Source organism: Rhynchophorus ferrugineus, unplaced genomic scaffold (assembly GCF_030347505.1).
Source record: "Rhynchophorus ferrugineus isolate W39M unplaced genomic scaffold, kcgeb_rfMv2 rfM5, whole genome shotgun sequence".
In the NCBI taxonomy this organism is placed as follows: domain Eukaryota; kingdom Metazoa; phylum Arthropoda; class Insecta; order Coleoptera; family Curculionidae; genus Rhynchophorus; species Rhynchophorus ferrugineus.
In genome coordinates this window covers 21269188-21282466 of record NW_027472584.1, presented here as the reverse complement: position 1 = coordinate 21282466, position 13279 = coordinate 21269188, and the positions used below count along the sequence as shown (strand labels likewise).

At 28.3% G+C, this 13279-nt stretch overlaps 1 protein-coding gene across 1 annotated transcript in view; it reads right to left on the bottom strand.

Moving 5' to 3' along the window:
- Positions 1-13279, bottom strand: part of LOC143197508 (putative receptor-type tyrosine-protein phosphatase mosPTP-1) — a 277664-nt gene that overhangs the window by 223343 nt on the left and 41042 nt on the right. The window contains exon 2 of the mRNA XM_076406044.1: positions 12330-12638. Coding sequence (XP_076262159.1) covers positions 12330-12638 — 309 coding nt within the window. The remainder of the gene's footprint in view (positions 1-12329; positions 12639-13279) is intronic.

Sequence of the window (13279 nt, the reverse complement as noted above, 5' to 3'; positions counted from 1 at the left end):
TTAACAGAACTATTAATCAACAAAATACATAGATTATTTTTTCACGTATCACAATATTTCTTTTTAAATTATAACCGATGTATAAAAACCTAAACAAATCGATAGACGTGGCAATTTACGACATATTGTTCAAATCATTTCAAACTGCAACGTAATAAATAAATCCTAGTGTTGTTATGCATATTTTCATTAAATACTCGTTTTCAGTAAAATAAAATTAACCATTGATGTTTGGATATAGGCAAAAAAACGAGTATTTACCTCGCAAAAAGCGTACGTTGCCGTTGTTGCTACCGAAAAAAAAAAACGAGAAAAAACTATTTAGATATTAAAACGCATTAATTTATTTGCAATTCTAAATTCTAGAAATCGACGTCCGGGATTTTAAAACGGTTTAATTATTTCCGATATTACCTTGAAGTATGCCAATTTTGTTAATTAACAGTATCTCTCAATTATAAATGTTGGGAATAAATTTTAAATGATTTTTTTGTAAGTCCTGAACCTGAATTCTATATTCTATTAAAAACTGTAAACAGTTTTGATTTACAAAGTACATTGTTAGTTAAAATTTTTCATGATGTTCGGCATCGAATGGAGCAAGGCATAGTCAGTCGGTAGGTTTGGTAAATATGGTGGATGGTGTGGTACTTAAGTTAAATTTTTATTATTTATGATATTTTTTTTATGAAATCAACAAGGTATTCTTAGTGTATTCATATGCCTGTTTTATCCTATTTATATATTTAAATGCAATATTTATTGGATTTTGATTAAGGCCGGCTTCAAATGATGATTCGCGATTACAGAAACGCAAATATTAAGTTTATAGCTTACTATTTGAAGAAAATGGAAGAATAGGTGGAAATTAACGTAAATTATTATGATATTATATAAAAAATATTATGTTCTATTAGAGCCTTTAATATCTTAATGCTTTGCAGTATATTAATTATATCTATCTACTATTTATCACTATCATCATCATCACCATGTGGAAGGCAATATTGAAGTTTTTGCTGCCAATTTTCTTTAAAAAGTTTATAGTTTAAAAAGCATTTATAAACAATTTTACATTCAATCAAATGATTGCATAGTTTACATGACCTTTAGTTTTTAGATTATATTATGAAAATCATATTTTTCATATTTATTTTTAAGTGATAAGTGGATTTCTGTTGTCTTGATTCCACATAATTTAATAATTATGCTTTATATAGTAATTTAAGGTAGATTTTCGTTTCTTACATATCAAGATACATATATTTTAAGAGTTTCGTATTTATCTGAGGGTTTACAAATTTTGACACTTTTTCCATATATATAGTCGTGAAAATTTTCGATTTTGCATCATTTTCAAGTTTTTTAATCCCATTTTCGTGCAAATAATCACATGGTAATGGAAATTACAGCATTTATAAAGAACTTTTCGCTGAATCGAATGGCGGAATAGAAATTTTTATACAGATTCTAGATTTTAAGTTATTCTATGAAAAGTGTATTTTCAAAAAATTAGTGACCTTCATTTCATTTTATATATTGTAAAAGCTATAAACTTTTCAGAAATTTACCGTAGATTTTTGCTATTTTGACCTTAAAACACATATATTTTGTGGGTTTTATCCTTATCCGAGGTGTAATTTTTTTTTCACTTTTTTCACGTATAAAAAATTTAGGATATGCGATTTTTTACCATTTTCATTACTACTTTTTCAGATATATTTTTCCAGTGAATCCAGTGGCAGTATACTAACAGTTATACAACCTTTAGTTTCGAAGATATGTAATCAAAACTATACAATTAAAAACTAGTGAGCCATATATCTTAAAAATTACATATCCTAAAGAAATTTGTAATGAAATTTTATTTAAAATCAGTGTGAATTAGAGCAACATTCACTCTATTCACCAAACTTATTTTAAAAATCATTGCTGGTTGGAAAATATTTTTATTCAAAAATTGTATTTTTCTACAAACTTATTGAGCAACTTTAGTATATGAATTTTATTTTCAATCAAAATTTATTCTGACCAAATTATATAAGAGTAATTATAATAAATATCATTTAACTTTACAAAATCTTCAACTTTTTTTCGTACTTTTTACGATTTTTACAAAGAAAAAACATCTCGACTTCACCCCGAAAAAGTAAGTAAGGATAAAAGTCTAGTAAGGACATTTGATTTATATATGAGAAGGAAATTTATTCGTTGGCAATATTTCTTAAAAGCATTGTCGCATGACATTCTATAATTCTATATATCTCGGCTCTCTTTTATTCTCATTCATTTTTGAATCACCCGATAAAAGAAGCCCATTGATACCTTATCCGTAGTAAAGAAAGATGCGTATCAGCAAAAGAAAAAAGCCGTTTTATATAAAGCCACTCCAATAAAACACATAAAGAAGTCGTGATAGAGGCCTCGAAGTAAAAGAGTATTTTTAAAACAAGGGGCCACGATATTATATCTGAAGAGTGGAGGCCAAAATTTTATTTCCCCTAAGACAAAAATCAGCGTCACTGCCGACATGGGATTTGACAGTATAAAAAACAAAAGTAACGATATATTATTCGCCTAAAATGTCTAAATTCGCACTGTTCGTTTTTTTTCCTCTGCTGTCCTGACGTATATGTTGAAAAATGAAAATTCTCACCATTGGTGTACAGTTTTATTAATTATATATTGTCTCCTGTTGAAATGTGCATTATATAAATTATTTTCTCTCTGGAAGGGAATTTATTTTATACCTAAAAATAACATTTTCACAATTAAGATAGTTTATTATGATTTAATCGATATAATAGGTTTTTCAACACTAAAATCTATAATATTAAATAAAACGGCTTCTTCTCAAATTGTACCTGCTGAACACAAAAACTTAAATGGATTTTTTGTAACACGTACGATTTTAATGTTATAATAAATTAAACTACTATAAATAAATAAAAACAGTATGAAAATTTTAATCATATTTATTCATTTATTTTATTAATTTTATGAAAAATAGTAGTAATATATATTTAGCAATGCGCAATGAATCAAAATAGCTCAGGTTTAAGTGTTCAATAAAGAAAATGAGCTATATATTCTGAAAGAAAATGACAGAATATAAAGTTAATATTCCTCTTATAAACAGTAAAATCCATTTCATTACAAACCAGCGGTAATCTGCTAACTTCTTAGCATTCCATCTTCATCAATAATGCTCTTCTATCTGTTTTATATCCTGGTGAAAACGTTCACCTTGTTCGTCACTAAGTCACTATTCCAAGATCGAAATTCGATCGGGGTGAATCGAAATGGAAATGCAAACAATATATTTTTAAAGACATTCTGCACCGCATTGTTTTTAATTTTTGTAACAAGTCATTCACTAAAAGCTGGGCATTTTTGAGTGTATCATCAGTAAGATTGTCTAAAAATCCAAGAATTACTTTCTTTAGGGATAACCAAGCCGTTAACTCTTTCGCGGTAAGATTTTCCTCGAATTCATTCTCATTCGTGGGCCAACAAAAATGATATCTTTTAATTGAGCATCACTTAATTTAGAGAAAACACTTTTCAAATACAAACGTTTTTTACTATTTTTATCCATGACCTAGGCGACATTTTTCATTAAACCAAGTTTTATATGTAAGTGTGGAAGAATCATTTTCTTGTGTAATTAGAGGTTCTTATTTAACGTTTGGATTACCACAAACAAACTTAGTTCTTTTTGGGCAATCTTTAACTTCATAGTGATTTTTAGTGTCTCTACCGTCCCACAAATAGAGAAAATAACAATATCTCTTGAAGCTTGCCTGTAGTCCAAGCAATACAGTAAACTTTTAAATCAGTACGAACATTCCAGTTGTATTCTTGGTATTTGATTAAGTCTAAAATTAAATTCATATTTTAATACGTTTCTTTTAAAATCACTGAATCGCCTGCCATTGTGGAGTAATACAGCTTTCAAGTGTAAATAGTATTCACACTATTACTATGGAACGTGACATGTTAGGCAACCCTATCAATAGACAGTCTTTCTAACAATGAATAAGAAATTCAAAAAACGTATTCTTATTCATGTTAGAAAAGTCGTATCACACAGTGTAATTTTTTGGAATAAGTTCTTCGATTTCTTACAATGCTCAACAAGGAAAATGCTTCGGACAAAAAGTCATTATATATATGATCTTTATTGTTTTCAATATTCTCTACGTTTTCAGTTGATTTTTCGGTATTGGTACGGTTAGTAACTGCCAAATATAAATAATTTAGGTATTCAAGTTTATAAACTATCATGATATTAGGTTATTGTATTTATTTTTCGCATTGTTGAGAAAAATTGGTACAATATACAGCAGCAGTAGTCCTGACGTATATGTTGAAAAATGAAAATTCTCACCATTGGTGTACAGTTTTATTAATTATATATTGTCTCCTGTTGAAATGTGCATTATATTAATTATTTTCTCTCTGGAAGGGAATTTATTTTATACCTAAAAATAACATTTTCACAATTAAGATAGTTTATTATGATTTAATCGAGATAATAGGTTTTTCAACACTAAAATCTATAATATTAAATAAAACGGCTTCTTCTCAAATTGTACCTGCTGAACACAAAAACTTAAATGGATTTTTTGTAACACGTACGATATTAAAGTTATGATAAATTAAACTACTATAAATAAATAAAAACAGTATGAAAATTTTAATCATATTTATTCATTTATTTTATTAATTTTATAAAGAAAGTAGTAATATATATTTAGCAATACGCAACGAATCAAAATAGTTCAGGTTTAAGTGTTCAATTAAGAAAATGAGCTATATATTCTGAAAGAAAATGACAGAATATAAAGTTAATATTCCTGTTATGAACAGTAAAATCCATTTCATTACAAACCAGCAGTAATCTGCTAACTTCTTAGCGTTCCATCTTCAGCGATAACGCTCTTCTATCTGTTTTATATCCTGGTGAAAACGTTCACCTTGTTCGTCACTAACAATTCGTAGATCGAAATTCGATAGGGGTGATTCGAAATGGAAATGCAAACAATATATTTTTAAAGACATTCTGCACCCCATTGTTTTTAATTTTTGTAACAAGTCATTCACTAAAAGCTGGGTATTTTCAGTATATCATCAGTAAGATTGTCTAAAAATCCAAGAATTACTTTCTTTAGGGATAACCAAGCCGTTAACTCTTTCGCGGTAAGATTTTCCTCGAATTCATTCTCATTCGTGGGCCAACAAAAATGATATCTTTTAATTGAGCATCACTTAATTTAGAGAAAACACTTTTCAAATACAAACGTTTTTTTACTATTTTTATCCATGACCTAGGCAACATTTTTCATTAAACCAAGTTTTATATGTAAGTGTGGAAGAATCATTTTCTTGTGTAATTAGAGGTTCCTATTTAACGTTTGGATTACCACAAACAAATTTAGTTCTTTTTGGGCAATCTTTAACTTCATAGTGATTTTTAGTGTCTCTACTGTCCCACAAATAGAGAAAATAACAATATCTCTTGAAGCTTGCCTGTAGTCCAAGCAATACAGCAAAAACTTTTAAATTAGCACAAACTTTCCAGTTGTATTCTTGGTAATTGATTAAGTCTAAAATTAAATTCATATTTTCATACGTTTCTTTTAAAATCACTGAATCGGCTGCCATTGTGGAGTAATACAGCTTTCAAGTGTAAATAGTATTCACACTATTACTATGGAACGTGACGTGCTAGACAACCCTATCAATAGACAGTGTTTCTAACAATGAAATAAGAAATTCAAAAAACGTATTCTTATTTTTGTTAGAAAAGTCATATTTCACAGTGTAATTTTTGGGAATAAGTTCTTCGATTTCTTGCAATGCTCAACAAGGAAATTGCTTCGGACAATTTAAAGAGTCATTATATATGTAATCTTTAATGTTTTCAATATTCTCTACATTTTCAGTTGATTTTTCGATATTGGTACGGCTAGTAAATGCCAAATATAAATAATTTAGGTATTGAAGGTTATAAACTATGATGATATTAGGTTATTGTATTTATTTTTCACATTGTTGCGAAAAATTGGTACAATATACAGCAGCAGTAGTGACTGAACGATTATTTAAACATTTTTCGGCATTGCTTCATTATTATAGCAGTGATAGTGATAAGACATCATCTTGTTTGGCTATCAGAAAACATTATTAGTCTTTCAATACTTTGTTCATCATTTTTTCTATGCCTTATTATTATTCATCTTGTTCTTATATTTGTATTTTGTTTCTAGTTACTTCTCAGTATATGCTTTCGCCACTCTGCTTTATTGTTTTATTTTTCTTACTCTATTTACTTTTACTAATTTTTCGAGTGCATTGTTCATTTTTTCTGTGTTCATTTTTTGGCAGAAGTAAGGTTCTTAGTATTTTCAACTCGTTTTTTTTCTACAGTATATTTTGTTAATATGATTATGATTCTATATATTCTTGTTGTTTTTTATATGTTTGCTATTTTATCTCCTTTTTTCATAAAATATTTTATTTGTTTTTATAATTTCATATATAATATCTCCCTCTTAATCTCCATTAGCTGCCATTGTGAATTAATACAGCTTTTAAGCGTAATTAGTATTCACACTATTACTATGGAACGTGACGTGCTAGACAACCCTATCAATAGACAATGTAGTTGTATTTTCAATTCGTTTTTTTCTATAGTATATTTTGTTAATCTGATTATGATTTATATATTCTTGTTGTTTTTTATATGTTTGCTATTTTATCTCCTTTTTCGCTAAAATATTTTATTTGTTTTTACAATTTCATGTTTAGTATCTCCCTCTTAATCTCCATTAGCTGCCATTGCGAACTAATACAGATTTTAAGCGTAAATAGTATTCACACTGTTACTATGGAACGTGACGTGCTGGACAACCCTATCAATAGACAGTGTTTCTAATAATGAAATAAGATATTCTAAAAACATAATCTTATTTATGTTAGAAAAGTCGTATAACACAGTATAATTTTTGTGGATAAGTTTTTCGATTTCTTACAATGATCAACAAGGAAATTGCTTCGGACAATTTGAAAAGTCATTATATAGGTGATCTTTAATGGTTTCTATATTCTCTGCATTTTCATTTGATTTTTCGATATTGATACGGCTAGTAACTGCCAAATATAAATAATCTAGGTTGTGAAGGTTATAAATTATGATGATATTAGGCGATTATTTTGCGCATTGTTGAGAAAATTGGTATAATATACAGCAGCAGTAGTGACTGAAAGATTATTTAAACATTTTTCGGCATTGCTTCATCTTTGCAGCAGTGATAAGACATCATCTTGTTTGGCTATGAGAAACATTATTACTCTTTCAATACTTTGTTCATCGCCACTATTTAAAAACAAAAGTTAAACTATAACGATAGACATTTTTTCAACATAATAGGATTTCAAAAAAAACGTGGATTACTTTTTCCATTCGTCGCAATTAATATTAATAAAGACCGTTTGGTGTAATTGAATCGAAATAGAATACGCAAAATGTAACTTTTAAATTATGGTGTATGTTCGGCATTTAAAAACGCTGAAATGGCGGTGTCATATATCGCCCGAGTTAAATTGTTTTTTGTTTTTAAGTGCGTAACAATATTTATAAAAACCCATTAAAGGTATTATGGTATGTTTACAATATACATAAAACTATTAAAATGCACCGATATTTTGTTGTGTTCTCAATTATTGGTATAATTTATTAAATATTTACTGTTGTATTAAAACAATTCCACTGTTATTTTATATTTTATCAAATATGATTAAAATAATATAAACGAAAAGTTTATTTTTTAATATAAATAGAGCGTACGTGATAAATATACGATTCTCCTGTAATATTTATCTAAATTATTATTGAAGGGTGCTGTTAATATGAAATATGGAATAGTTTATAAAGTAATTTCGATAATAATTAAACATTATAAACACTTAAATTCTCGAACATCAATTTATACAATATTAAACTCCAGAAGTTAAGATTTTTTTTAGAATGCATGCATCTTTTTTTTTGGTATGCATGTTGTTGGATACATAACATTTTTTCATAAGATTTTTCATTTACAATTCAGCAGTCATCTCCATCTGAGTCTCCTCTCTCTCTATTATTATATTGTTATCTTCTTGCTGATGTACTTCTCTTATGACTGCAGTAATTTACTATTGTGTATAGAAGAACTGCTTAAATGAATTAAATTTTAATTTTAATAGTCAGACATACAAACTCATATCCGTTATCAAGAATCGGGTACTGTTTTGTATCTTGTATCTTCTTTCTTCTAGGTGGTTCCAGTTTGACTGGGAATTGACTAGTTCGGTACCACTGATTATTTCTCGTGTATATGCATTTTATATGTCGCAGTATTGTAGTTCTTTTGTCAAAATTCTTCCGAAGAATGTTAGTACTTATGCTCAATACGTCAGACTTAATTTCTTGACCGCCAGTTTAATGGCTACAAATAACATACAGGCTTTGAGCTTCTTATATATATAATTTTTGCTGATCTTTCTTCTCTTAGTAGTTCTCAGTATATGCTTTCGCTACTCTGCTATATTGTTTTATTTTTCTTCCTGTATGTACTTTTACTTTTTTTTCGAATGCACTGTCCATTTTTATTCGGTATTCATTTTCTGGTCCTAGTAAGGGTCTTGGTTTTTTCAACTTGTTTTTTACACTATATTTTATTAATCTGATTGTGATTTTATATATTCTTGTTGTTTTTTATATGTTTGCTATTTTAATTCCTTTTTCCCTAAAATACTTTATTTGTTTTTATAATTTCATATTTTATATCTCCCTCTTAATCTTCGTTAGATGTAACCTTAATACCAGGACATTTAAACTTATTTAACTGTCTTTTCTAACTCTTGTTTTCTATTTTTTATTTTTCTCTTTATTTTTGTTTTTTCTCTGTCAATTTTTGTTATTCCCTTATTAATTCCTTTAACATATTTACGAGAACATATTTTCTTTTAGCTATTATGATCTGGTCTTCTGCATTTAATTTTTAGTAAATTACTTCGATTCTTTTTGTGTTATTATATTAATTTTGGTTTGATTTAATGTGATTATATGAACCTTCTTACCTGGGTTGATGTATTCGTTAATTGAAAAATTCATTATAAAATTTTCATTAAAACATTCTTTTGTATTATAATTATATAAATTAATTAAACAATATTAACGATAGTATATAGTTTTAGTTGTTCTTATTTCGCAAACTTAATAGAATAGGAAACTAACGAATGCGTGTCAGATAAACGTTTCTGCACTTTATAGTTTACAAGTTTCCTTCCGCTAGGTAAAGCTGTTTCATGTTGTTTTTTTTCTTCATTATTCCGAATTAATTATTACGGACGCTGTCACCAAGCTGATATATTATTACCATTAATCACAGTATCTATTACACACCTTATGTTAATTAAATATGAGCTATTTGCTATTATCAACTAAATGGTGACATATATGAGATGAATATCAACAAAATTATTTTAAACAAATACAATATATGTTTTATATCGAATATGTATTCGCAGTTCAAACTTTGCTATAAATAAAAGAGGCATTATTAAATTTCGAAAGCATATTATAATTATTTATTTAAAGTAATAACTCATGTAAAAATATAAATAAATTTCCTAATATTTCAAATAAAGTACGCATTTATAATTAAACTGTGATATATTTGAAAATTTCCTATATTTTTAATGAACTTTGGCATATTTCAATACTAAATGGACGGTTTTGTAATTTAATTTTTAAAATTTTATACATTGCGTTTAATATTTTGTTATGTTATAGAGAGTCTGTGATAAGTGAGTCATATTTGATTGAAGATTTATTAAGATAAACTATTTGTGTTTTATAAATAAAGAAGACATGAACATATACCTTTTTTTACGGTTAAAGAAAGATATATGCATGATTTTGCGCTGTTTTTTTGTTGTTGAAAATTTGTGTTTGTCTCAGTGAATATATTATTCAAAATCTTGTCAATTGGTTGATATAAGGTTTTCCCATCTTTCAGGCCAGAAACATTCTTTATTTTCACGTCTAAATCACCATCTTTGTAGCGTCAAAACCAATCTTTACAAGCAGTTTCAGATAGAGGATATACTCAATAAACTCCTACAAGAACAGGGTGACTTTTCTGTCACAACTTTCTTCATAAAATAATAATGAAGTAAATTTTCCCATAAATAGGCTTTCTCTGGAAAATATATTTGTCCTGTCTGTTGAACAAATAGTGAGAAATTATGCATTTATTTAATATTTCCCCTATAACGTATTTAATATATAGTCTATTAAATTTTTTTTTAGTAATGCGTCGTGCATATTTGTGACGTCGAAATATTACAATGTTGCCGCATCAACTCTGAGTTTTAATTCCGTTTGGCTTTGACATACAAACAAATTCTAATCTAAATAAAATAATTGAACAAAAATGTTAATAAATATAATATATTCTAACATTATACTATATCTAAAAACTACAGTTAATTATACAGCCACAATAATTTATAGGTAAGAGTTAAAACCTCTTATCACTAATGCCTTCAAGAATTTTGCATACGTCTGACAGCTGGTCGCCGTCCGGTTGTCAGATGTGCGCTAAATTATTTAAAATATTAGAATTAATTACATATTAATATTATAAATATTATAATTATTACAGTTTATAAACCGGCAAATATTATTTTAGCTCTTTATTTTTATAAAATTTAACTCGCTCGGTATCATATTACTTTTTTGAAAATGCCGAAAACAATAGATATTCAGGGTCACAAATTGATTTCCGATTTAGTGGATTATTTCGAAAAGGGACGAGATAACGGAGGCCCCCTTTTGCTTTTAAATTCCCTTAGTGAGGTAATTATTGATGATATTAAATAATATAAGTCCCTACAATTTTATTGAAAATGGTTTTTAGTTGTCTCTCTGGAAAGTATACATAAAAGAACTAGGGACATGTAGCTTTCTGAGGAATGTAAGACATCCTTTCATACACTCTTACAGGGTTTAAATGGTGTAAAAATACCCTTCGGAGAGGTTTAATGGAACTTCCAGACATTACCTTAAAAAGAATTCAATTAAAGGCATAAAATAATATAAGAAACTTGAATATTTCAAAATGGTTCATTGTGGCACTCTTGGCAAGACAGTAAGAAAGAAAGTGCAAAGACAATAAAAATTGGTGGACAAAGGATAAAAGTTAGAATAGCATTCAATTGGGTTTTGTTGGTCATATGTTGGTATATTATTGGTTGAGAAAGATATTCCAACAAAAACTGTTGGGATATGTGGAAGGAAGCATTGTCAACCATAACACCTTCGGTTTGGATGAACTCGATAAGACATACAAAGGAAGTAATTAATAAATGGTGGAATCGTGAACATCTTTTAGACAGATTAGAAATTAACAGTTTAGTGATTGAATTGGACAGTGACTCGTAAAGTGAAAGTGACTGAAGGAAACTTTCAGGATATGTGATAATACTGGAAATTCCTGAGGCAGAGTGATGAGAGTGGAAACAACTAAAAGTATGCAAATAATTAATTGAATATAACTGTGGAAAATGGTATTGTAGGACGTGAAATATTTGTGTGCACATATACGATTGTAAGAGTTCAAAATTAAACATGAGTATTAAGTTAGAACGTATGTAGAGAGAATGAATACTAACTGTTTTGTAGATATTGTAAATACATTAGACATAATTCAGTGATTAATTTTATCAAGAATGGTGTACACAGGTAGTAGCAGAAGAAATAAAATATACAGTGATACCAAGATGACTTGACAAGTAAACACACCATTGAAGGAAACAAGAACTAAACGAATAAACTAAATATGCTCTCCAGGGGGATACCACTACATAAAAAAACGCCCCTAGAAACTCTACCTCATGGATAGTGTGGAAAAGAGTTCAATGTAAACTAAACAAATCTAACCTACAAGCTATTACACCTATATTCTTAATTGTAGTTTTAAGTCCTTCTATAAGATATGTATTAGATCTATTATAATGTTAAAATAAATTATATTTGATAACTTTTGTTCAATTATTTTATTTAGATTTGATTTTTTTTGTATGTCAAAGCCAAACTGAATTAAAACTCAGAGTTGATGCGGCAACATTGTAAAGTTTCGACCTCATAAATATCCACGACGCATTACTAAAAAAAATTTGAATAGACTGTATCTATCAGTATTTAATAAAAACAATTAATATATATAAATATTTAGTGAAACTTTAAGTTTTTTATAAGAATTAATTTGGATACATACCGATGACAGTAAAACGTAGCATAACATCAGGTAAAAGACGATGATTTATTAGACATATATAGTCTCCGCTATCAGCTGAGGTGACATTATGAAATATTAAGCCATAATCTTTATCCATTGTAACGCGGTCTTTCCATTCGTTGTAATAAGTAATGCCTGCATCTTTCTGGAATTCCAGCACTTTCTTGTGTTTGGACTCGGAGTGCCATTCTAAGTATTCGACTAAGGTGTTCTCATTAGCGCCTGGACATCTGAATGTAAAATTATTTTTGGCATATGTCTTGTAGTACTCGGTTTTTGGCTGGATATCTGGAACAAAATAAAAATATATCTATATTGAACAACAAACAAACTTTTTAGCATTTAATGCCGTAGGTTTCTAAAAATTTTAGTTAAATACAGCGTAATTAAGGAGACTTAATAGAAAAAAAAAACTCAATACATTCTCGGAATTTTATGGAGTTCTAATTTGGAAATGGAAGAACGTCACTGAGTTTCAATTTGGTCGGCAGAATCGCGTTTCGTATCTGTGTTGGTAAATAGCGTGATCGGCCGCACTTTGAAACGCTTTCAAAAATTACTATGATTAATAACGAAAAATGCTTTTCGGCGAACCGTTTTGACAGAGCAAGTAAAATTAACTAAAAAGCCCGAAAATTGTCTAGCGCCATTGTTTTTCTTATAAATGTCGTCCCGTTCTCATAACTTAATTTATAACCCAGACGAATTCCGATAAAATCATAAAAACTCCTTAAAAGCATATCGAAAGTTCGGTTTCAACTAGCGTTGGGAACTATCGACTGAAAACAGTCGAAACAGTCGATAGTCAAAAAACTAGCGACAGAAAATAGTAATTACTAATTATTAACTTGCAATGAATAATGTCATTTTAAAGGAAGTAAAGTAGAATTACTATTATATTTGAATGTTCTGTGAATCTGTCAAAAGGA